Genomic DNA, 25773 nt, shown 5'->3' with positions numbered 1-25773 from the left:
GGAGCTGGGACCGATGGGGCCCTTGGGGATTCCCGTGCTGCTGGAGGAAGACGGGGGCATGGGGGTGTCCATGGCAAAGAAGCGAGAAGTGGAGGCTGCCAGCCCCCGGCCCCGACCTGCCCTGGCTAGAGTGGGGCAGGCTTGGGGGTGAGTCCGGGGTGCTGATTTCACGCTCCGGGGCCGAAGTCTCCCTGTGACTTTATGGACTGTCCTTCTGTGTCCCCTGAGACCCTGGTTCTCCCTCACCAGCCTGGGTCCTCCTCATCTCAGCTCAGTTGTCACCGCCTCTGGGAAGTCCCCAAGCCCTCGAGTGGGTGCCCAGGAGGCACGGTCAGTGCTGAGGCTACAAGCCCTGCTGGCACCCAGCAGGGCACACAAGGCCAGGTCAGGCTCTGGGGACAGTAGACAAGCTTATCCCGCACACTGGGGACTGCCCACCTGGGGAAGAGAGCTAGGTCGGGCTGGAGGGACCTCAGGGGATGGCCGGGCACCCCTCCCTGAGGAGAGCTCCACCTGAACGAGGGTGTCACCGGGTCCACTCCAGACGCATGTCCTGCCTTGGACGGGCTGGAGAGAGGGTGTGGCCAGGCCATGGGGTGAACCATCTTGGGTGGTTGGTTGGCCTGGCATCACCAGACATGTGGCTCCATTAAGCATCTTGACTCCACAGGAGCCCACGTGGCATGTCCTCTGACCTCCCATCCACCTCTGAAAGGGGCGGCCCTCTGAGATTCTGTCTGGAACCTGTCAGCCCTCCTGACGAGGTCTCTGGTGCCCGGCCATCACAGGCACCTAGCCACCCTACAGAAAGGCTCTGGGAGGCTCAGCCTTGTCTGGGGCCCCAAGACTGATGCCAGCTGGGGCATCTCACAGGGAGCACCCCTACCTGTAAACCGCCCAGCTCAAGCTCCGCCTCGACCTCTCCAAGTCAGCAGCCGACCTTCCCCAGGGTCCCTCCCAGCCTGCAGGGAGTCTGAGGCTCTGAGGCTTTTCTGCAGCCTCTCAGTCCCCCACCCCACTACCTGCTCAGGCAGAGAGATCACGGCTCTGCATTATCGTGTGCTTAGTGGGGGCTGGAGCTTGTGCTAAACAACTCGGGAGCCCCCTGAATCTTGACAGTAACCTGAGGGGGCATTATTACCATTCTCACTTCCGCAAGGAAGAAGTCCCAAACCCCATCTGGCACAAAGCCAGCGCCTGGAGTCTCCCTCTGCAGTCCACCTGCTCCCACGTGGGTCACGCCTGGGACGTCACAACATCTGGGGTCAGTGCTGCTGCTGCTGTCACTGTGGCATTCAGCTTTCCCAAGGCTCACACCTGCTCCATCCAGCAAAGGGGTCGTGCACCCCAAGCCTGCCTCATCCTTGACACACACAATCCCACTTCACCAACCACAAAGATGCACGTGTTTACCCATTGCTGGAGGGCTTGGGTCCCTTCAGCTGGGCTCCTACATTCCTGATCCCTGGCCCGCAGGCCCTCAGGACAATGCCAGCCCGGGCTCACCGGGTGCCAGTCACCTGCATCTCCCTGGGGTGGGGGCTGGGGGCAGCAGGCTCCGTAGACCTAGCACACATATGACTCTTGGAAAAGAAAAATGTCCCTGAGGACAGTGACCCCAGGTTCAAATATTGCTGTGGGCTCTTGGGCAAGTCCCTCCTCCTCCCTGAGCTTCAGTCTCCCCTGCATAGAATGGAGCGGTGATCGTAGCTCCTGCATGGGAAGGTTGTGAACACCATGCTTGTCAGCAGAATATACCCTAATTTCGCAAGGAAACAATCTGGTGGGTGTGTGTGTGGGGGGGGGTCTAAATACCTTTCCTCACACGTGCATTGAAAATGATGAAGTGGTGAAGTGTGATTGCATTCACATAAATAGTGGCGTGTTCTGGGATCTAGCAGACAATCTTAACTTCAGGAACTGCAATCACATTTTACTAGCTTTGAAAAAAAATGAATAAAATGACATAGCTAAATAGAACTCAAGTAGGATCTGTGAACGGCAGTGTGGAGTGGTTAAGGGGAGAAAGTACCGATGAGGGAATTTATATACCCAGTAGCCCAGGTTTGGTGCAGCAGATAACGGAAGGACAAGCCCCAAATTAAACAAATGGGAATGAATTCCTTTGCCTACAGACAGAGCAAATATATCAGTAAAAGTGGCTACAGGGCAAGCAGCAAAAATGCAACAAATCAGAATGAATGCAGGGAGCCCCATTTCCGGCAGAGAAACAAATATTTCAGGAGTCCAGGTAAGCGGCACGTGGCAGAAAAAAAAAAAAAAAAAAAAAAAAAAGACTTTGCCAGAGCTCCTATGTCATGCTCACGGCTGAGGAGAAACAATGATCTCGCTGGGAATGAGTGCAAGTGGCAAGTGGGGGAACAGAAGGAGTCCTGAGCGGGGCTGACTGCAGTGTCCCCAGGGGGCCGAATGGGCAGCACAGCGGCCTCTCTACCCTCAAAGGTCTGTTTCTTGTCTGCTTTCTCCTTGGAAGTGGCAGGCCCTGGTGACCGGCCCAACCTCGGGGCGGCCAGCAGCTGGGTCCCCACCACATGCCCAAGTCTGGCCCCTCAGATCTGCCCATCTCCTGAGCTGGAGAGCAGAGCCCACCCCTCTGTCCCCAGCACTCACCTCCCACCCAGCCCATCTCCCTGAGGACTCCCCGCCGCCAACTCCCACCTGGATCCTCTGGCCCTGACAGGGCATCATTCTTTCAAAATAATCCACGACTGGGCGCAGTGGCTCACACCTGAATCCCAGCACTTTGAGAGGCCGAGGTGGGAGGATTGCTTGAGCCCAGGAGTCTCAGATCAGCCTGGATAACACAGCCACACCCTGTCTCCACAAAAACTATTTTTAAAAAATTAGCTAGATGCAGTCCAGCCTGTAGTCTCAGCTACTTGGGAGGCTGAGGCAGGGGATCACTTGAGCCCAGGAGTTCAAGGCTGTGATCGTGCCACTGCACTCCAGCTTGGGCCACAGAGAGAAACCGTCTCTTAAAAAAAAAAGAGCCATCAGTTGGCTTAGGATAGCCACCTGCCGAGGGTCCCCAGCTGAGCATAAGACCTGCTTCCTAGTGTTTACAGAGCTCCTGTGAATCTCAGTTGTTTCACTGATTGTCACATGCAGCCAGTGACTTTCATGCCAGCCTTGTTCCCACAGGCGCCCTCACAGGTGGGCTCTCCCATGGGCCTGGGCACCCGGCGCTAGGCCTGCCCTGCTGTGGTCTGGACACGAGTGGCGATCTCTGCGATCCCTGTACACCTTGCCTCTCCCCCTGCCCTCTCTGCAGCCCTGCCCCTGGCAGCCCCTGTCCACCTTCGCCTCTGTGCAGGGCCACAGGCTTCCTTGAAGCAAACGCTATAACTTTGGGCTCTATGCTTTTTAAAAAAAATAACAGCTTTATTGAGATATAATTCATTATACTATTCATTTACTACCTTTTGCATTATACCACACAATGTTTCCATTTCAATGACACAGTTGAATGGTTTTTTTAGTCTATACACAAGGTTGAACAAACATCACCACTATCTAGCCCCAGAGTATTTCCAGACCCCAAAGAAACTCCGTGGGCCTTGGCAGTCCCTCCTGCTCCTCCCGTCCCCCACCTCCAGGCACTCGCCAGACTAATCTACGGACTTGTCTTCGTGTGACTTCTGTCTCCACGGGTTTGTCTATTCTTAACTCTTCATATAAACCGAACCATACAACTTGTGGCTGTTTGTGTCTGGCACCTTTCTTTCTTTCTTTCTTTTTTTAATTTCACTTTTATTTTATTTTTGAGACAGGGTCTCCTTCCATTGCCCAGGCTGGAGTGCAGTGGCATGATCATAGCTCACTGTAGCTTCGACCTCCTGGGCTCAAGCAATCCCCTCACTTCAGCCTCCTGAGTAGCTGGGACTACAGACACACACCACCATGCCTGGTTAATTTGGTATTTTTTTGTAGAGATGAGGTCTTATTATGTTGCCCAGACTGGTCTGGAACTCCTGGGCTCAAGTGATCCTCCTGCCTTGGCCTCCCAAAGTGCTGGGATTACAGGCGTGAGCCACCACACTCGGCTATTTTTATTTTTTGGTTGACACATAATAATTGTACATATTCGTGGGGTATGTAGTGATGTTTCTATACATGTAATGTACAGTGATCAGATGAGAGTAATTAGTATAGCTGTCGTCTCAAACATTTATCATTTCTTTGCATTACGAACACTCAATATTCTCCTTCTAGCTATCTGAAAATACAAAATTTTTGTTTTGGTTTGGATTTTGTTTTGTTTTGTTTTGTTTTTTTTTTTTTTTTTTTTTTTTTTTTTTTTTTTTGAGACGGAGTCTCGCTGTGTCGCCCAGGCTGGAGTGCAGTGGCCGGATCTCAGCTCACTGCAAGCTCTGCCTCCCGGGTTTTTACGCCATTCTCCTGCCTCAGCCTCCCGAGTAGCCGGGACTACAGGCGCCCGCCACCTCGCCCGGCTAGTTTTTTGTATTTTTTAGTAGAGATGGGGTTTCACCGTGTTAGCCAGGATGGTCTCGAACTCCTGACCTCGTGATCCGCCCGTCTCGGCCTCCCAAAGTGCTGGGATTACAGGCTTGAGCCACCGCGCCCGGCCTTGTTTTGTTTTTGACACACGGGCTCACTCTGTTGCCCAGGCTGGAGTGCAGTAGCACTATCGCGACTCACTGCAGCCTCTACCTCCCAAAGCTCAGGTGATCCTCCTGCCTCAGCAACCCCTGAGTAGCTGGGACTACAGGAATGTACCATCACACCCGGCTAACTTTTGTATGTTCTGTAGTAATGGGAATTTACCATGTTGCCTAGGCTGGTTTTGAACTCCTAGGTTCAAGAGATTCTACCCTCCTAGGCCTCCCAAAGTGCTGGGATTATAGGCATGAGCCATCACACCTGACCCATAATATGCTATTGTTAACTAGAGTCATCCCACATTAGTGTAGAACACTGGAACTTATTCCTCCCATGTAGCTGTAATTTTGTATCCTTCAACACATCTCTCCCTCTCCCTCCCTTCTTTCCACCCTTCCCAGCCTCTACTATCCTCTGTTCTACTTTTGACTTCGATGAGGCCAGCTTTTTTTAGCTTCCGCATACGAGTGAGAACATGCGGTGTTTAACTTTCTGTTCTGTCTCATTTCACTTAACATAAGTTCCTCCAGTTCCATGCATGTGACTGGCTTCTTTGATTTTGCATATTTTCAAAGTTCATCCATGTCATAGCATGCATTAGTATTTCATTCCTTTTTATAGTTTAATAATATTCCACTGTATGGATGGATCACATTTTGTTTGCACCATTTTGCCGTTGTGAATAGTGCCGCTGTGCACCAGGGTTGTATTCCTCTGTGTGCCACTGGGTTGAGGTTTGGGGGATGGTAGCTGTGCCCATAAAGGTGGAAATTGACTGATACTGGCTGAAATGGACCAGGCTCTTCATTAAGCTGGCCCCTGGATGTTGCAAGCGTTCTGCTGGTTTCCAGAATCACTGCTTAAGACCATTCCTTTCAGTATCATTGTTGTCCAGGGGAGGGATGGGTTCCTGGAGCTTCCTGATCTGCCGCTTCTCTGATGTCACCCTCAGACCCTCCGGTTTTGAACCCCAGGCTACAGAGTAAAAGTTTGATGGTAGGATGTGAGGTGAGGGACCCTCCTTGACCCTGGCACCCACGAGGCAGGACTAAGAACGCCCTGAAGACTGCCCGGGGTGGCTGGGGTGCTGAAGCCAGGCTTGGCTCCTCCACGGGCCATGCATGACAAGGACCACCCTGTCCATGAGCTTTGCCTTGGCCTTGCCATGACCTTTTCAGGTGTGTTTCGGCTTAGATTCTGCTCAGTGTTTCCCACATAAGAACAGGGATGACGTCTAAGCCCTTGTGTGGCATTTGTCAGGAATACTGGGAGAGGCAATGTGGCAGTGTGAGAAACAAGCTCACCCATCCAAACCCAAAGAATGGACTCAGAGGCACGAAAAGTGAAAAGCGAGACTTTTAATAGTGGTCTTGCAAGATCGGTGTCTGGTGGGTAGGCACACTAGGGCAGTCACAGCAAGTAACTTATCCCCTAGCACACAAGTTCCTCCTCCTCACTGGTCGAGTACTATGGGGTTACAATCTCCCAGGACATTGGCTAAGTTTCATTATCCCCCTTGTAAGGTTATACCCCATCCCCTTCCCCGCTTAAGTTTCAATTTCCCAGTAACGAAACTTTCTTCCCTTTTATAGGCTGACCCCTCTTCTACATTCTGTTTGCTTATTGTGATCTTCTAGGTGCATGAGCCATGCCGTTTGTTACATTGGCAGGCTGGCTGCCAGTACTCAGATTCATCATGCCTTGAAAATGGGCCATTTAAAATGTTTTCTCATGGCGGTAAGTCAGTGAGCTGACTGTCACACACTCAGTGTGTGTGATGTGGAGGGCTGACAGCCTTCTCCATTACTAGTGCAGGAGAGGTGGCACAGCTGGTGGGACCCCCTCTCTCTCATGGATATGAGTGCATTAGAGGGGAGGTCTTAGGCCAGGAGCAGATCAGATCAACAGGATTATCCAGAAAATGGCAGTCATGGCGAGTACTGGCTCCAGATGGGGAGGGTTAGGGTCAGGGTCGGCTCTTCTCACCTTCTTGAGTTACCAATGTTGACAAGTTACTCCCGACACACAGTGCCTGGGTGGAGGCTGAGGACTAGGAACCCGAACTCCAATTCTGGTAACCAGGCACAGATGCTTGGGAGAAGAATGCAACCCAGACCAGTGTGGTGTGCCCTCCAGAGGAGAGGATGTGGCATCAAAGGGCTGTCTTCACGGAGAGCAGGAACAGGGACTTTGGGAAGCCAGTGGGCCTTGGCCTCAGCTCTGCCGGCAGAGGGTCCCCACCATGTAGCTGAAGTGCCAAGGTGCTTGTGAGGACTGGGTGTGGTCCAGGGTGACTCAGGGCAAGGCCTGGGGGATGCATCTCAAATCCATAGTCACCAGTCTAGAAACTGGGGTCAAACTTCCTACATGGGTTCCCACATCGATTCCTTCCTTCATTCACTAAATAACGACACATCAAGGCAGCAGTGTGGATGGGGCACAGCTATCAAAGTCACCAGCAACAAGTGCAAGAAGAGAAGAGGGAGTTGCGGCAACACAGGTGCCCAGGTGGGCCCTGGGGGTCAGAGAGGGCCTGCCAGGGGTGGCACCCACAGGCTGACCCTGATGAAGAGAGGAAGGAGGGTGTGGGGTTCAGGGGAGGGATGGGTGCCTGAGAGCAGCATGCAAACAGCCTGGGCTCAGGAGGAGCTGACAGCATGACAGGCACTGGGGAGAAAGGTGTGATAGGTGTGGACAGGGGCCACAGGAAGAGGGATAGTCCTCGGGAAGGGGAGACTCTGGTGGTTACAGCTGGCTGCTAAGGCTAGCCTCTCTCCAGCAAAGTGAGCCTAGACTCATTCACTCCTTTTGTCTCTCTCCTTTGCTCTGTGATGCCACCAGGAGGAAGAAGAGCAGAAAAACTGTTGCTCCATTTATCAGGAAGCCTCTCTTTCTCTAGAGTGGTGGTGATGGTGTCCCCCAGGGACACCTGGCAATGTCTGGAGACATTTACAGCTATCCCGACTGTGTGTGTGTGTGTGTGTGTCTGTGTGTGTGTGTGTGTCTGTGTGTGTGTGTGTGTGTGTGTGTGTGTGTGTGTGTGTGTGTGTGTGTGTGTGTACTACTGGCCTCTGGTTCCTGGAGGCCAGGGATGATGATACATAACCTGCAATGCACAGGGCAGCTCCCACCACAAGGAAATTATTCAGCCTCAAATGTCAACATTGCAGAACAGGTCAGGGCATGCAAGGTACCTCCTGCCCTTTCCAGAAAGGTGCAAGGAGCACAGAGAGAAGCAGATACTGGCTGAAGTGGACCACGCTCTTCATTAAGCTAGCCCCCGGATGTTGCAAGCCTTTTGCTGGTGAGGTGGGAGGAGGCTGCCACCCACAGCCAGACCCAGTGTCTGTGGGGTGCAGGAATGTCCTGAGGTGACGAGGGGCCCAGCGGTGAGTGATGGGGAGGGATGCACTACGGCAGGCTGTCAGGGCTGGTTCCACCAAGAAAGTGACATCTGGGAGGGGCATTCAGGCAAAGGGGGCCCGCGGGCGGCACTGAGGCCGGGCCTACAGGGGAGGCGGCATGGCCAGCGGAGTCTTGTGGGGCGGCAGGGAAGGGAAGAACCACCGGGCTGCACAGGTTCCGAGGGGGCCTAGTGGTGCGCGCTTGCCCTTGGGTGGGCAGTGGGACTGGGAAGACAGGAGAGGAATGCGGGGCAAGCCCCTAAGAAACCTGAGGCGGGGGTGGGGTGGGAGGGAGAGGACGGCTTCCCATACACCCATTTAGACCAGAGGATAAGCGGACCCACTTTGAGGGCTGGATTCTCCGCTGATCCGGCCTCAGCTGTGGGTCCACGCGGCTCAAGGACCAGGGAGAAATGCAGGTGTGCGGCTGCAGTGATCGGCGGGTTCCGGACCCACCTGGCTGGCCTGGGGACCCGGGAAACCCGGTGTGGTGGGGAGACCGCAAGCCTGGTCAGTGGTCCCGCTCCCAAGGGGGCGGGGTGTCACTCCCAAGGGAGCGGGTCTCCTGTGGGGAAGGCGGAGCTCGCGGCGGGTAGAGCAGGGGACCCGGTCTCTCGCGGGGGTGTGGCCACGGCTTGCCAAGACCCTGCTGCGGCGCGCTGGGCGGAACCTCCCGAGGAGAGGCCGCGGCTGGGAGCGCGGGGCGGGGCCTTCCGAGGAGAGGGCGAGGCTGGGAGCCTGGGGCAGGGCCTCCCGGGGAGTAGGGGCGCGGAGCGGCTCCTCCTGAGGAGCGGGCGCGGCTGGGAGCGCGGGGCGGGGCCTCATGAGGAGAAAGGGCGGTGGGTCCTGGGGGTACTGGAACCCTTGCGGAGGAAGCGCTGGTCTTCTGGAGCATGACCACCAGGGCGGGCCGGGCCTCGGGTTGGGGTGGTCCCTCAGGGGTGGGGTTGGGACCTCGAGGCGGGTTCTCTAGAGGTGAGAGCGGGGGTCCTAGGGTGGAGCGGCGTCTCCTGGGGAAAGGGCGCTGCTCGGAGCGCCGGGCGAGGGACTCACGTGGAGAAGGCATGGGCCCTACGGCGGGGCGTGGCGGGGCCGGGCTTCAGGAGGAGCGGGTGCAGATGCTAGGGAGGGGCGGGGCCTCTGGGATGGGGCTGTGTCTCCCCAGGAGTGGGCGTGGCTCGGAGCGTGGGACTCCAGAGGAGAGAGCGAGGCTAGGGGGTCTCCGGGGCGGGGCGGGGCGGGGCGGGGCGGGGCGGGACCAACAGCGCATACTTAAGCGGCCCGGGCGGGTACCGGCGTCCCGACATGGCTCTGAGGCGCGTCGTACCCGCGCTGCACCCCTACATTCCCCGCTTCGCCTCGCTGTCCGCGGCGCCGGCCGTCCGCTAGCAGCCTGCCGCCGGCCCAGGGGCCGTGCCGGGACGTGGGTCGGCCAAGGCAGTGCGGCCACCGGTGCCCGCCGTGGACTTCGGCAACGCGCAGGAGGCGTACCGCAGCCGGCGAACCTGGGAGCTGGCGCGCAGCCTGCTGGTGCTGCGCTTGTGCGCCTGGCCCGCGCTGTTGGCGCGGCACGAGCAGGTGCGCGGGGTGCAGGCGGGGGCATGGGGCTTCTGCCCTTCCCGGGAGCCTTTACGGAGCTTCCTGGCATGAAAGGGGTGCCTCCCAAGCATCTCCTGGAGCGAGGGAAGCCAGGAAGGGAGACGTTTCCTGCAGTTCCTTTCGGACCTCGCAAATTTTCCTACTTGTCGATGTCTACCAACTAAAAACAATGGTCATTTTAATATTTACTATATATACCACTTGTGGAAATACAAAGTTATCACTTGGAATTTATTTTTTTTTTTTTTTTTTTTTTTTTTTTTTTTTTTGAGACGGAGTCTGGCTCTGTCGCCCAGGCTGGAGTGTAGTGGCCGGATCTCAGCTCACTGCAAGCTCCGCCTCCCGGGTTTACGCCATTCTCCTGCCTCAGCCTCCCGAGTAGCTGGGACTACAGGCGCCCGCCACCTCGCCCTGCTAGTTTTTTGTATTTTTTTTTTAGTAGAGACGGGGTTTCACCGTGTTAGCCAGGATGGTCTCGATCTCCTGACCTCGTGATCCGCCCGTCTCGGCCTCCCAAAGTGCTGGGATTACAGGCTTGAGCCACCGCGCCCGGCCATCACTTGGAATTTAAAATGGAGTATTCTTCATGTTGCCACAAGAGAAGCCTGGTGTAGGGCTCATAGCCTGGGACCCCAGGGTTCAATCCCCGGGACCCAGCCGCTTCCCAGACACGGCGACTCTGAGCACACTGTTGGGGAAAAATGGGAAGCCCCTCAAACGCCCAGCTTTGAACTCACCCATGGTAACTTTAAAAAGTGTGAGGGTGGCCGGGCGCGGTGGCTCAAGCCTGTAATCCCAGCACTTTGGGAGGCCGAGACGGGCGGATCACGAGGTCAGAGATCGAGACCATCCTGGCTAACACGGTGAAACCCCGTCTCTACTAAAAATACAAGAAAATTAGCCGGGCGAGGTGGCGGGCGCCTGTAGTCCCAGCTACTCGGGAGGCTGAGGCAGGAGAATGGCGTGAACCCGGGGAGGCGGAGCTTGCAGTGAGCCGAGATCGCGCCACTGCACTCCAGCCTGGGGCACAGAGCAAGACTCCGTCTCAAAAAAAAAAAAAAAAAAAGTGTGAGGGCTTTTGGTGGGGGTGGGGGTGGGGGGGGGCAACAAGCAGAACGCTGTTGTAGCCGCATCGGCCTAGGGGTATTAGAGATGAGGGTTATCTCCAGGTGACCCTGGGAAGAGTTTGCAAAGTTCCGTTTGTTGGCGCCCGTGGGGGGGGGGCGGGGTGTGATCTGGTGGTGTTGATGTCTCAGATGAGACTGGGAGGTCGGGGGCTGCACTCCTGGCCTCACCAGGAGGCGGGGGGAGAGGGGGAGGCCGGGGTCGGTGGGAGATGAGAAGCACCGAGCCGTACTTGAGCTTAGGTGAGGCCTCGGCGGGTGCGAGGTAAGGGCAGAGGTCCACGAAATCAGTGTCAGATGCTGTTGGCCCAAATCTCATGGGGAGCGCCATGGTCAGCCTAGGACCAGTGGTGGCAGGGGTGCGGAGGATGGTGGAGGAAGAAGGAGCTGAAATGGACAGACAGTGGCCTCTGAGAGGCCGTTGCTGTGCTTGTGTGCATAAGGATGCCATAAGGTCAAGCCGTGGCCGTGGAGAGCCCAGGCCAAGGGGACAGGAAGGTGAGAAGGGACATCCCAGGTAGAGGAACTGGCAGGGGGAGGGACGGGATGTGGAGGCCTTGGGGAGTGCCTACATCTAAGGGGCATCCAGAAAGAGCAGCCAGTGCTGGTGGTGCTGCAGTAGGAGGAGGAGGCAGCAAGGCAGGAATGCCAGGGGAGGCAGTGGCCAGCCATGGGCAAGGACGGGCATCCTAGGTGGCAGCTGAGTGGGACAGGGGCTAGCCATGCAGAAGCCATGCCCACCTTGTGGCTGGGATGGAGAGGGGACTAGGAAGGCACCAGGTCAGGTTTCTTTTTTCTGTTTCCTTTCTTTCTTATTTTTTTTGAGATGGAATCTCATTCTGTCACCAGGCTGGAGTGCAGTGCTTTGATCTCTGCTCACTGTGACCTCCACCTCCCTGGTTCAAGCGATTCTCCTGCCTCAGCCTCCCGAGTAGCTGGAATTACAGGCATGTACCACCACACCCAGCTAATTTTTGTATTTTTAGTAGAGACACAGTTTCATCATGTTAGCCAGTATCGTCTCAATCTCCTGACCTTGTGATCTGCCTACCTTGGCCTCCCAAAGTGCTGGGATTACAGGTGTGAGCCACTGTGCCCAGGGAGCTGGTGCCGCATCTTCTGCCTGGGAATCCCTCCCTGACACAGCCTCTGGGGGCCAGAGATGGGGGAAGCAGGGCTCGAGGGCTAGAGAAGCCAGAGGTCACCAAAGCCCAATGTCGTTCAGTGTTAGAAACACCTGACCCTGCACAGCCCCATGCTGGCCCCAGCAGCCCTCCGTCAGGGGCAGCAGGTCCCAGGCCTGTTTATGTTTTTGTTTGTTTGTTTGTTTCAAATGAGACTGGGTCTTGCTCTGTTGCCCACGCTAGAGTGCAGTGGTGTGATCATAGCTCACTGCAGCCTAGACCTCCTGAGCGCAAGCCATCCTCCCACCTCAGCCTCTGAGTAACTGGGTCTACAGGTGCACACCACCACACCAGGCCAAGTTTTTTTGTTTTGTTTTGTTTTGTTAATTTTTGTAAAGGGGAGGTCTCACAGTTGGGCATGGTGGCTCATGCCTGTAATTCCAGCACACTGGGAGGCTGAGGCTGGTGGATTGTCTGAGCTCAGGAGTTTGAGACCAGCTCGGGCAACACGGTGAAACCCTGTCTCTACTAAAATACCAAACATTAGCCAGCCATGGCAGCAGGTGCCTTTAATCCCAGCTATTTGGGAGGCTGAGACAGGACAATTGCTTGAACTTGGGAGGTGGAGGTTGCAGTGAGCCAGGATCATGCCACTGCACTCCAGCCTGGGTGACAGAGCGAGACTCTATCTCAAAAAAAAAAAAAGAAAAAGAAAAAGAAAAAGAAAAAGAAAAAAGATGAGGTCTCACTATGTTGCCCTGGTTGGCCTGGAACTCCTGGGCTCAAGTGATCCCCCCATCTTGGCCTCCCAAAGTGCTGGGATTACAGGCGCACACTACCACACCCAGCTAATTTTCATATTTTTTCATATTTTGAGACCAGCCATGTTGCCCAGGCTAGTCTCAAACTCCTGGGCTCAAGCGAACCTTCCACTTTGGCCTCCCAAAGGGCCAGGACCACTGCACCTGGCCCTGCCGAGCAGTGCTTGGAAGCCGCCTCCCGACTGGGGCTGGGGGTCAGAGTGGCCAGCTGAATGCTGGGCCATCAGGGTGAGGGGCGTCTTCTCGCCCATTGCCTGTTCTCCTGGGGCAGATGGAAGGGGAAGGCCCTGCATTGGGGTGACATTAAACAAGATGAGATGGTAAGATCTGCTTTCACTTTAAAGGAACATTTCTGGTTACTGCTTGGAAAGAAGTGTCAGGGGAAGAATGCTGCAGGAGGGTCGGCCTGGAGGACCGGGTAGGACTGCGGGCTGGCTGTGTGGGGGCAGGAACATCAGAGGTGCCTGAGAGACCCTGGCTCTGGGGCAGAGGCCTGAGCAAGGGGGCCTTGCTGGGGTGTCTCTGCCTTAGCCATGCTCGGTGTTTCTGGGTCCTGTGACCCACGGGTGAGCAGCCTATGGTGCTGGTGGCACAGGGGAGGAAACCGAGGCAGGGAGCCTGTGGGGGCTGCTCGGCAGGGGACAGGCAGCCCCTGTGCCCACTGCTGTCCTGCACCTGCATGGCAAACACAGACCCTGCCCTTCCATCTCTACAGGACCTCCAGAGCGCCATGTGCGGGGACTTCATGGGTGGGGTGGGGTGGGGTCAGCAGCCTGCTGTGGGCTGGCCAGGCGTGGACACCAGGCTGGAGGTGGTGGCGCTGCAGGTGGGGCAGCCCTCCCCTTCCCCACTCCCGGGGCTTGTGAGGGGGTGGGCACCGTGGGGGCGCACAGGGGGCGGGCACCGTGGGGGCGCACAGGGGGCATGGTGGGCAGTGGTCTGAGGTGGTTTGGGGAACTCATCCAGGGCATGTGGCTCACTCTGCAGCTGCTGGGGTTGGCCTTGTGGGGAGGAGGAGGTCAGAGGGACGCTGAACAGAGTGGGGAGATGCTGGTGGGAGGGCTGGGGACCAGCCCTGCAGGGCATGGGCGAGCATCAGCAGCAGGGTGGGAATAGACCTGTCTATGCAGTAGAAACAAACCAGAAATGGATCCCGTTCTCGCTAATGATGTAATAAAGCCAGAAACAGCACCAGAGGCCAATGGGTGGGGGAAGGATAAAATGTGAATGAATGGGGCTGATCCAGGCCTTCTCACTTCTCAAGGAAAGTGTTGCAAAGATGGGCATCACATCCAAGGCTGAGATTGAGGACTGGTTCACGGCGGAGACCCTGGGAGTGTCTGGGTGAGAACAGCCCCCAGGCTGAGAGGACACAAGCATCAGCCATGGTTCCAGCCAAGCCCCAGCGGCGTCTCCCAGTCCTGGCTGCCCTGCCTGAGAGGGTGGGCCTTGGGATGACAGTGCTGAAGGACCTGCTTTTCACACAGCAGGACTTGATGGCCTCAGGTCCCTGAGGCCCCCATAGAGGGCTCATTATAGAATTATCTGGGTCCAGAGCAAAGGTGGCACTCTCAGCCCCCCTGGAGCCCACGCTGGCAGGTGAAGGATCAGAGCCCCACGCCCCATCCTTGGGGTCAGGGGCTGGGACCGAGGGCACCAGGAGCCCCCAGTTGAAGTGGGGAGGTGACTGGGGTGGTGCAGTAGTCAGCCGTCCCCTCACAGCCTTGCCCACTGTGTCCTCCCTGGCCCCCGGAGCTGTGTCCACCTCCTGCCTGGCTGCGTATGCTCGGCCCCTCCACAAGCCCAAAACAGCCCTAGGGTACTCAGTGTTTTCAGAGCCGCCTAGATACAGGACTGTTTGTGTTTTGGTTTTAAATTATTTTAATTAATTTATGTTTATAGAGACCAGGTCTCACCATGTTGCCCAGGCTGGTTTCAAACTCCTGGGCTCAAGTGACCTGCCCACCGTAGCCTCCCAAAGTGCTGGGATTACAAGTTTGAGCCACTGCACGCCACTGGTTTTAAATTTTTAAACAGAGAACAGTATTTACATTTTCTCTCTTTTTTTTTTTTTTTTTTTTTTTTCCGAGACAGAGTCTCACTCTGTCGCCCAGGCTGGAGTGCAGTGGCACGATCTCTGCTCACTGCAAGCTCTGCCTCCTGGGTTCACTCCATTCTCCTGCCTCAGCCTTCTCTGTCTTTTAAAACTGCACACCGAGGTGGGTTTTGTGGTGGTTGGTGGACGGACAGGTTTGGGCCTGGATCCCCCACCCGACCCCAGCACCCACAGGTGGAGTCGCCCCCTCTGCTGATGCGCCTCCTCCCTCAGCACCGTGGACCTGCTGGACTGGGGCAGCCTCATCGACAGCAGGACCAAGCTCTCCAAGCACCTGGTGGTCCCCAACGCTCAGGTAACGCCTCCGCTCCTCGGTGAGGCCCTGCTCAGCAGGGCGCTGGGCTGAGAAGGGAGTTCAGCCTGCCATGCGTGTCTCTGGTTGCCCACCCTGGGAACTTAACATGACCAAGATCATTGCACACTATGGCCCCATAGACCCCCTATGGTCCAGGGGGAAGGAGACAAACCCACTAGTGCCCACAGAGTGCTTGGTGGGACAGAGACCCACGCAGAGCCTTAAGACACCACAAGGAGAGGGGGTCTGGGCCTTCCCCCAGTCATCTGTCTTGTGCATCAAGTCACCCCAAACTTCAGAGGCCTGAAACGCAGCAGTCACTCTGCTTCTCCCTCATGGTTCTGGGGTTGACAGGGCTCAGCCGGGCAGTCCTCCCTTGGGGTCTCCTGGGTAGCTGTCCTCACAGAGTGGTGGGCTGGGACCTGGTGGAGGCGCCCACTCCCATGTCTGGAAGTTGGTGCTGGCTGTGGCTTGGGCTTTTTCCCAACACGGCAGCTGGGCTCTAAGGGCCAGTGTCCCCTGAGACGTGAGAGCCAGGCAGAAGCTGGGTGACCTTTTCCTGCCAGTGTCCCCTGAGACGTGAGAGCCAGGCAGAAGCTGGGTGACCTTTTCCTGCCTCACCTCAAAAGTCACACGGTGTCTTTTCTGCCGAGTTCTGTGTGTTAGAAGCATGTCACCAGGCCAGCCTGTGTACAGCGGGGAGAGGAATGAGAGTCATCTGCCTGTGGGAGGGGGGCCCAGGACCTGGCAGAATGCTTGAAACCACAACCTAAGCTGGGATTCGAAGAAAGAACAGAAAAACCTTCAGAAAACATCCCGCAGAGGCAGCTTTCCGTGACACATCCAGCCCCAGTCCACTAAGGGCCCAGCCTCACACTTAGAGACCTCGACCCAGAGCCTCGGGGCGCCGTGTGTACAGAGCGGCTGTGCACCAAGGCCACCAGCTGCTGGAGACTTTAGCATGGTGTAGCAAGGGCTAGAGCAGTACTGTGTGTGCTCAGTGAGGCAAGGCTGCTGGGGCAGCAAAGGGGTTAGCGGGAGGCCCTGCGGGATGGGTCCCCATGGCCTCTGAGCACCAGCTCCTTGAAGGCCTCATCCTGGAGGTTGCCCTGGTCCCTAGCCACGTGTCAGCATGTGCTGCACGACCGCCCTGTCAGCCTGTAGCCAGGGGTTCCTCCTCCTGGGTCCTCTCCCTGCTCCGGGCGGAGCCTTCTGTTTGACGATTGGGTGGTCAGTGTTCACTTCCTCAGTGTCACATGGGAGCTGCAGGGGGCCCTCCCACAACAGTGAGGCCTCGGTGGGAAGTGGGGAGGCTGCTAGAGTACACACTTTGGGGTGCAGGCCTAGACTGAGCCTGGGGCCCACGGACATGGCCAATGAGCTCCCTCATGGTGCCACCAGGCCCACGTAGGGCAGTGCACTGGCTGCGTTGGAGGTTCCCGGGCGCTGTGTTGCTGTGTCCAGGTGGCCCTCCCGGCCCTGCATGGGCGGATCAGAGGGTTCCCGTGGGCTGGGAACACTGAGAAAGGTTTAGCCTGGGCCTCAGGGTAGCACTTTCCAGCCCTCGCTTGTGGCCTGACCATGTGCTGCACCCCCAGACAGGACAGCTGGAGCCCCTGCTGTCCCGGTTCACTGAGGAGGAGGAGCTACAGATGACGAGGATGCTGCAGCGGATGGATGTCCTGGCCAAGGTGAGCTGCCCTGCTTGGACAGAGGGCTGGGGCCTTGGGGACCTGGGACTCGTGCAGAAGAGGGCACCTGCCTCACCTGAGCAACAGTTGCTCCCACTGCTCCTCCCTCTGCACCTCTCAGAAAGCCACAGAGGTGGGCGTGCGGCTGATGGTGGACGCCGAGCAGACCTACTTCCAGCCGGCCATCAGCCGCCTGACGCTGGAGATGCAGCGCAAGTTCAATGTGGAGAAGCCGCTCATCTTCAACACGTACCAGTGCTACCTCAAGGCAAGCTCCCCGCTCAGCCCCTCCCTGCCTGCCTTGGGGCTTGGAGAGCCCACAGGCGGGGCTCCTCTCATCTGAGATCCCTGGCATTTGCCTGGCTCTACACTCAGCACCCGCCAGGGAGCTCACGGGATGGAGGAGGGAGTGGGCCGTGCCCCCAAGGGATTGCTGGGGTCTTCTGCAGCACAGCTCACCCAGGGCGGGCCCCAGGGCCCAGGAAAGAGCCCCTTAGGTGGTGGCCACAGCCAGGCCTGCAGAGGAGGCCGAGGCCGGGGTGACTGGCTCAGAGTAGGAAGAAGGGCCCGCTGCCCGCTGCCCGCAGCCTCTCCTGTGGTTCTCGGAACCCGCCGAGTGTCTAAGGAGCAGGAGGAAGACAGCGATCTCTATGAGGGTCCACTAGATGTGCCTGACGCCCCAAACGTGGAAGGCGCCACATGACCATTTCCTCCAGCGTGTTTTCAGTTCAACGCCCCTAAGAACCGGATGAAAGCTTTGGGCCCTCCCCGGAAAGACTCACCCAGGATGTCACATGTATTCAGGGAGCCCACCCTAGCCTGTGGGCCCCAAACTGCTCAGGGATGTTAACAGGTTCAGAGCTCTCAGGGGTGAGCCGGGTGCCCGGAGGACACAGGGCGGCATGGGGAGGGGTCCAGGCAGGAGCCTGCAGTACACATCCCGTCCCCCAGTCAGCCTGGGAGTCTGGGGCACATGATGGCTGCTGGTGCCTGAGCTGCTCCCACAGGGCTGTCCACGGGCCACACAGGAAGCTGCAGACATCCCCATTGCCATTGCTCCTTGGGGACAGATCCTCACCCACACCTGCTCCAGGTGCCCTGAGCCCAGGAGCTGCCCAGGCAGCTGCTGCCCAGCCCTGGTGACTGCATCTGGGCCCAGGAAGGCCCCATCCTGCTGTCACTTGGGCTTGCCCAGGCTCCCTGCGACTTTTGGCCCTGGCCCCACAGGATGCCTATGACAATGTGACCCTGGGCGTGGAGCTGGCTCGCCGTGAGTGCTGGTGTTTTGGGGCCAAGCTGGTGCGGGGCGCCTACCTGGCCCAGGAGCGAGCCCATGCGGCAGAGATCGGCTATGAGGACCCCATCAACCCCACGTACGAGGCCACCAACGCCATGTACCACAGGTGCGCAGCTCTCCCGCGCCTCCATCTTCCCAGGGCAGGGTGCCAAGAAACCGGACCTGAGGGAGAGGCTTGGAGACTGACCCTGTCCCACCCTGCTGGGGCCAGAAGACCCCAGCAGGAGTGGCAGCCTCGTGTGTCCCCAGGTCAGAACTGGTATTTCCTCTGCTTTTGTGTCATGTGTTGCTTTTTCAAAAACATTAAGGTTATTCTTTTACAAATATAGAAAAGCCCATTGAACAAAGCAAAATAGGCCACAGTTCCCTGAGCCGGCTCCTGCAGACACTTAGATCCAGAGATGTGCACGAGCACCCGGCCCTCCCCGCCCCGCAGGCTCAGCCTGTTTGCTTTTCAGTTCACACAGTGGGATCGCCCATCAGCTGTTCTGCACCTGCTTTTACTGCTCTAGTTTCCTGGTGATCTTTTCATGTAGCACAGGTTGGCCAACCATGAGCTTTTCCTCTTAGAGGCGTGTGTGCTGCAAATTCAGAGACCCCAGGTGTCTCCTGGTTGCCTGCAGCTCCCCTCCTGCAGCTGCCGTGCCCATCGTGCCGCAGCGCACACATCTCCGCCATTGTTGTTTGCGTTGTAGTGTGTTCTCTGCCCAATGTGCTTTTCATTTCGCGTTCCATCTGGGTCCCCTTGTGTGGGCTTGCAGAGTGGCGCTGTTACCAGCCAGCATGGGGTGCCCGGGACTGTGTGTCCAGCATCTTTGATCTTACTGGTTTCAGTCTGGTTATTGTAACAGGGACTTGCTGGACACACCGTCACCCTCTATGGTACACACGGGCCATCAGGGGTTTTGTGTCTGAGGATGCAGCTGTCCTAGGTTCTGGAACTGGAATTGCTGGGTCAGAGAGAATGTGCGCGTGGTCAAGCCTGCTGTGTCCTCGCTGCAGGAGGGTGGTACTGCTCGGGCTTCCTGGTGCACCGGGATGCCCACCCCCACTGTGCCCTATAGGGACCTGCTTCCCTTTTATTTCCTTGCAGGGCCGGGGGGCACTGTAGGATCCCTCCCCAGAAGCAAAGCTGTGTCTGTCATGAGGCTCATGGCCATGTTTGGGCTGGTCCCCAGCGTCACGGCACGTTCGATGCAGGGACGCTGCACCCCAGCTGGTTCTGCATGAATTGTCTGGTCCCAGACATCGCTCACTTCTTCTTGGTTGCTGGTCTTTCTTTTTCATGAGGTGCTGGGAGGGGCAGATGCTGCTCCTGTTCCTCCTAAACCTGTGGGATCCTGTGGACACCCTTGGAAAGAGCCAGCTCACTGGATGGCCCTGGGCCTGCCCTCGGCCTCCTCTCTGTGCAGCTGGTAATGAGAGGCGCAGGCGACCACAGGCTGGAACTGGGCACACGTGGCACTCTCCACAGGTGCCTGGACTACGTGCTGGAGGAGCTGAAGCACAACGCCAAGGCCAAGGTGATGGTGGCCTCCCACAACGAGGACACAGTGCGCTTCACGCTGCGCAGGTAGGTGCGCCCCACCCTGCATCGTCACCCCACCTGAGCCGTTGGCTCCTCTGGTTGGGGAGAGGTGGCAGCAGTGCAGAGCTCAGGGTGGGCAGAGCAACCTGCTGGGTGCAGGCGGGCAGTTGTGGGGAAGGTTGGTGAAATGAGCTGGAGGGCAGCTTCAGTGCCTGCAGGCCCGGGCCTGCTGGCATTCTGGACATTGGACTGTGAGCACAAAGGCTCTTTGCAGTTACGTTGGTTTTTAAAATTAACATTTTTTTTTTTTTTTTTTTAAGATAGAATCTCGCTCTGTCACCTTGGCTGGAGTGCAGTGGCATGGTCTCGGCTCACTGCAACCTCCACCTCCCAAGTTCAAGCAATTCCTCATGCCTCAGCCTCCCAAGTGGCTGGGATTACAGGTGTGCACCACTATGCCTGGCTAATTTTTTGTATTTTTAGCAGAGACAGGGTTTCACCATGTTGACCAGACTTGTCTCAAACTCTTGGCCTCAAGTGATTCTCCCTTCTTGGCCTCTCAAAGTGCTGCAATTACAGGCATGAGCCACTATAACCAGCCTTTTAAAAATTAACATCTGACTTATTAAACTTCACAATTAAAAACCTAAGTTTCATTAGGGGATTCGGAGGGCTCCTGAAAGGTACAGATGCAGTGCTGGAGCCCAGTCCCTCAGGAGGCCTCCACAGCGCCGCCTCATTTATAAGCAGTTCCCTTAACATTTTTACTACATCTGGAATGTAACGGTCTGTTTTCCCTTTAAACATGTGTCCCATGGAGCACAACTTTGGTAGAATTCTAACAAGTCAAAGGCAGCAGTTAGGTGAAGTCAGTTCTTGGATATTCCAGTACTGTCACCCCGGTTTTATCTCATGCCTTAGCCCAAGCTATGCACACAATGGGGTCCTAGGTTCCCCTCCCCTCCCAGATTCCGCCTTCCCAGGGATGGGACCCCTAGAACCCTCGGGGGCCTGGGCAGTGGCCTCGCTGGCTGTCACCTTCCTAGGAGCTGAGCAGAGGTTCCACTCCACAGCAGGGCAGGGTGTTCCAGATCCAGGGCTTGTGGCACGAGGGGGCTCCCCAAGGAGCTGTGAAGCCACAGGGCCAGGCTTGGGGCCAGGGCTGCAGCCAACAGGACACATCCTGGAGCTGCTCGGGGAGCTGACTCACGGCTCTGAAATCATTCACTTATGTCCACATTCAGCCTTTGTTCACGATGCTGCTGCTTTTTCATGGCCTGAAATCGCAGCACACCCGCTTTTGTGCCCTGACCCTCTGCTAATTGTCATAGATGGGACAGACTCACTGTCTCCACACGCACAGGCCTGGCGGCCTCTCAGCTTGTAATCAGGACTCCCGGCCTCTGCGTGGACTCTCAGTGCTGGTGAGCTCACAGCCTGACTAGACACCTCACCATCCAACTCCAAAAGGACAGCCTGCCCTCAGCAGGGCTTCCTCTCTCCAGCTTCCCGCTGGCACCTGTCTGTCCCCACTGTCTTGCTGTGGCGGTGGCTTCCCCACTGGACACAGCTTCCCCCTCCCCTGAGTGGCAGTCGGGCTCTCTCCTCATGGCCCCAAGGGCCGTGTGCCAGGTTCCCCCAATACCATGCTCACAACCCTGCCTGAGGCTGGACCCCTGCAGGCTTCAGCTCTGTGCCCCTGCTGTGGGTGGCTGGGGAGCTCTGGGGAGCTGGGGTCCCCTCCCCTGAGTAAGTGCTTCTAGACTATGGCAGCTGCTCTGTCCTATGCCGGGCCGAGACTGCCACACCACCCACCCTCAAACAACCCGCATTGGCTTTGGCTGAGGAACCAACCAGCCCCAAACTTAGAGGCTGAAACAGTGGCATGTTCTGGAGGCCTGGGCGGGCTGGCTCAGCTGATGCTTCTGCCGCTGGCCGTGCCTGTGTCCCTCCTGCATCTGTGATCTGGGGCCGGTGGGGCCTAATGAGTTCATTCATGGCTGGGGCAGTAAAGGAGGCTGTACCCAGGTCCAGTGTCTCACAGGCCAGCCCAGGCTTGGGCATGTGGTGGGCTCAGGCTTCCAGAAGGCCTGGAGAGGGCAAGCCTCTGCTTGTGTCACCTTTGGTACCTCCCTGTTGGTCAAAATGCCTCATGAGGCCAAGCCCAGATGCCAGGCGGAGTGAGTTGCTGCCCGGCGCTGGGGGTAGCTGCAGTCACATGGCAGAGGCCGTGCACACCACAGGGGAGGGGGCAGCCAGCAGTGGCAGCCCGGCTCTCGGGTTCTTGTCCTGGGGTTGAGGGAGACACACGATGGAGACCAGGGCGATGTGGCAGAGACGGGTGCCTGCTTTAGACTGGGTGGTCCCGACACTGGAGCCCAGCCCAGGGATGGAGGGAAAGGGCCTCTGGCTGATGGGTACTCTGGGAGCCAGGGCTGGGGCGGGGAGAGAACAGGGGAGGTGAGGCCCTCGGGGAGGGAGTGGGAAGCACAGCACAGGCCCCGCCAGTCACCCAGGTGATGTGTGAGGAGCAGGCGGAACTCAGCCCAGGGTGGGGGCCCCAGTGCTGTGCAGACCGGCTAAGTCAGGATACCTGGATATAGGAAGCTGGATATGAAACGTGAGAACTGTCACTGCATGGATATTTCAAACCCTGAGAATCTTTGTAAGACCCTGTCAGGGGTGGTGTGAAGACAGGACAGAGTTGAGGGCCCCACCCCAATATCTGAGCAGTGCTAACAGATATATAATGCAAGCCACATCTGTAAAAATTTTTAGTAGCTACATTAAAAAAGATAAAATGAATTTCAAGAATACATTTTAATTAACCCAAAATATACAAAATATTACTTCAAATCGTATTCCAGCTGCTTTTAGAAAAGCAACGCGTCATTGAGTATTATGTTTCTACAAAGTCTCCTAAATCCTGTGTGTATGTGACATGTGCAGCACATCTCGGTTCAGGGCAGCCGCCTTCCGAGGACTCGGGGGCTGGTGGCAGCTGTGTGGGACAGAGCAGCTGTGGGGATGGGGCAGAGGAGCAGCCCACAGAGGGCAAGGGCAGGGCCGGAGACCAGTCATACCGCAGAACCCTGGAGGGGCTTGAGGAAGGGATGGCAGGAGAGCCGAGGAGCTTCCCTGCCCTGTGGGGCAGGCTGCTGGGTGGGTCAGGGCCCCAGGAAGGGCTGCACCTCCAGGAAGGGAGGTAGAGGAGAGGTGGCAGAGGGGAGGGTGGGGAAAGCAGGAGGAGGATCTTGTTGGCTAAGGGCTGAGGCCTCCCCAGGGAGAAGAGTAGGGCAGCCCAGCAGAGTCCTGCTGAGAAGAGACCTCACTGGGGCAGGGCCAGGCAGAGCCCACACCCCAGCCCCACCTTGCAGGGGATGAAGTCTGGAGAGTGTAGATGGGGAACCTGGGGTAGTAGGACGGGCTCAGAGCTGGGACAGGAGCCCTGTACCCCTGCACCGGGGACAGTGTCCTGGAACTGGCCCTCAGCTCCTGGCTCCACTTGCATAGGATGGAGGAGCTGTGCCTGCATCCCGCTGACCACCAGGTGTACTTTGGACAGCTGCTAGGCATGTGTGACCAGATCAGCTTCCCGCTGGGTGAGCGGGGCCCTCCCTGGTGTGATGGGGTGCGGTTCTGGGCCTGTACCTCATGGCGTATCTGCCCCCATGCAGGCCAGGCCGGCTACAAGTACGTGCCCTACGGCCCCGTGATGGAGGTGCTGCCCTACTTGTCCCACCGCGCCCTGGAGAACAGCAGCCTCATGAAGGGCACTCGGCAGCTGCTGTGGCTGAAGCTTTTGCGGTGGCTCCGAACTGGCAGCCTCTTTCATTGCCGCACCTAGCACCCGCCAGCCCACAACTCGGCCTCCAGGCCCCACCCCGGGCCATCACCACAGCTGCAGCCAACCCCATCCTCACACAGAGTCACCTTTTTTTCTCAGCATTTGCAGAGCTGCTGGAGGTGGGGTCAGGTGCCTCCCAGTCCTGCCCAGGGTCTGGGCACTCAGGTGTGGGCCAAACCTGCTACCTGCCTGGGATAGCTGCAGGGAACGGTTGGGAACTCTCCCCGGATGTGTGGGCCCAAGGCCCCTACCTCTGTGACCCCCATGTCCTTGGGCCTAGAGGATTGTCCGCCTTCTGCCAGGGCCAGCCCACACAGCCCGAGCCCCTCGGGGAGCAGAGGCCGGGCTGGGGAGGCCCTGCCTGGTCAATAAACCACTGTTCCTGCAGCTGACAGCCCTCGCCCTCACACAGGGTCAGCTCTGGGCAGCAAAGAGGCAGTGGCTCAGACAGGGTCAGAGAAGTCTCACCCCAGACTCTGGCTTCCAGCATCATCTGTTCCTGGAGGCCACGTCCTGCGCAGACCTGGACACCCCCAACCCTGACTCCACAAGGGCCCAGCAAGGCCCATGGGCCCAGGCCAGCATGGAGGGGACTCATGCAGATGCAGAGGCCAAGCTCTCTACGTGGGTCTGGCACGCCTTCCCCCGGGGCTCCTCCTCAGGCCATTCCTGCCACCCGGAGTCCTCTACCCGTGACCTGCATCAGGCGCCTCCTAGTGGTTCCCACAGGACACTGACCAGGCTGCGGCAGGCACACAGTTGCACCCCGGGTCTTCTCCCACGCTCTCCAGCCCCCAGCCCCACAAAGCAGGCTGGATGTGGTCCTCATGCCCTGGGGCTTGGATGGGGGCCCCGTGCAGATGGCAGTGACAGCATCCTGGGACCAGGGCTGGGGCAGGAAAGGCTGGAGGGTCCCAGTCTCCGTACAGGGGGAGGGGTGGTGGGCTGGGCACACAGCCCAGGAAGGGGCCCCCAGGCAGAGGCCTCTGCTGCAGCAGAGGCGGGGGCCCTACTGGGGCCCTGGTTATGGCAGAACCTGCAGCTGTCACACAAGCCACACGCGGGCCACACTGAGGCATCTTTATTTCTCTGGGTCACACAGAGCTTGGGCCTCGGAGCATGGGGGCTGCAGGTGCCAAGGGAGCGGCTGAGACCAGAACAAGCACTCGGGTGGCCCGCAGTGCAGGCTGGGATGTGCCCCGTGGAGTGAGAAGGTGTGAGAACCCCCGGCCTCACTCTCTGCCGGGCCCTGAAGCAGACAGCGGCAGGCTGGGCCGGCCTTCCTTTTATGAGACCAACCTAGCGTTTGGCAGCAAGTCCCAGACGCAGGGGGACAGGCAGCCGGGTTCACCCGGCCTCTCCTCAGCAGGGGACCCCTGTGGGCAGCTGGGAAGGCAGTGGCCAAAGGTCAGAAGATGAACTCTGCCCAGACTTCTGCTGCCTGTGGCTATGGTGGGACAGGGCTGCCTTCCTGGTCATACTGGGCAGCAGGTGGCTGCCAAGGACCTCCCAGTCCCAGGGCTGCCTTCCCTGCCCGGCAGCCCCTCTGCTGCAGCTTCCGGATGAGTTCCAGCAGGTTCATCTGCAGCATCAGCTCCTGGGATACAGAGGGGCACCGTGAAGGCCAGAGTGACCCCCGGGCCCCTTTCACCCCGGCCCAAGGGTGCCAGGCAGTGAGCCCACAGGGCGGCCATCCTGTGAAGCCTGGTCATGGCCTGCCAGGACAGGGTAGAATCTGAGCCTCTGCCCCCAGCAGGGCCACTCGGAATGGCATGTGGGAGGGGAGCAGAAGAGGGCCCTGTGGGGCACAGCAGGCCTGGGGAGGGTGGGCAGTGCCCCGTGGCTGGCTGGCTCACCCTCCTGTAGGGAATGGGCCTGGCCTCCGTGCTGGGAATGGCAGAGAAATCCTTTCCAGAGTCTCAATCCTTCCACTTCACCCCCTATACCCTGAGCTTGGCTCCCCAGGGACCAGCGGTGAAACCCCAGATGGAATGGGGTCTGTGGGGCCCAGGGGCACTCGGGCTAGGGCGGAGTAGGCCCAGGCACTGACCTGTGGGTTGGTGGTCACATAGAAGCCAGCCACCCCCGCCTTCTCCAGTGTGCTCTGCTGGTCAGCCACCTTCCGGTCCAGCTCCAGGACGATCTTCCGGTCCATCGCCCGCTGCTCCTCACGGATCCGGTGTTCCACCGCCTGCCGTGGGGGGTGGGGCGGGAGGGGGAGGGCAGCTCAAACACATGCTCCTGCTGCCGTCCCCAGCAGCACCAGCTCTGACACCACCGATGCAT

The 25773-nt window shown here is 58.0% G+C and overlaps 2 protein-coding genes across 3 annotated transcripts in view; one reads left to right on the top strand and one right to left on the bottom strand.

Annotated features, from left to right (window-relative positions):
- The first annotated feature begins 9350 nt into the window (after positions 1–9350).
- Positions 9351–23915, top strand: LOC126964077 (proline dehydrogenase 1, mitochondrial-like). The gene is given in 10 exon segments (XM_050806918.1): positions 9351–9689; positions 13429–13539; positions 13960–14057; positions 15043–15124; positions 16723–16815; positions 16937–17083; positions 18043–18218; positions 19587–19685; positions 23154–23242; positions 23318–23915. Coding segments are annotated over 10 exon segments (1404 nt in total). The 3' UTR covers positions 23488–23915.
- A 632-nt stretch (positions 23916–24547) lies between these two features.
- DGCR6L (DiGeorge syndrome critical region gene 6 like) overlaps positions 24548–25773 on the bottom strand; it is a 197137-nt gene continuing 195911 nt past the window's right edge. For both annotated transcript variants that reach the window (XM_050746327.1, XM_050746326.1), the window contains 2 exons: positions 25538–25678; positions 24548–25084 (listed from right to left, as the gene is read on the bottom strand). In XM_050746327.1, the coding sequence (XP_050602284.1) occupies positions 24935–25084; positions 25538–25678 (291 nt within the window). In that variant the 3' untranslated portion in view covers positions 24548–24934. The remainder of the gene's footprint in view (positions 25085–25537; positions 25679–25773) is intronic.

This window comes from Macaca thibetana, chromosome 10 (genome assembly GCF_024542745.1).
Source record: "Macaca thibetana thibetana isolate TM-01 chromosome 10, ASM2454274v1, whole genome shotgun sequence".
Classification (NCBI taxonomy): domain Eukaryota; kingdom Metazoa; phylum Chordata; class Mammalia; order Primates; family Cercopithecidae; genus Macaca; species Macaca thibetana.
This window is presented reverse-complemented; position numbering and strand designations above follow the sequence as displayed.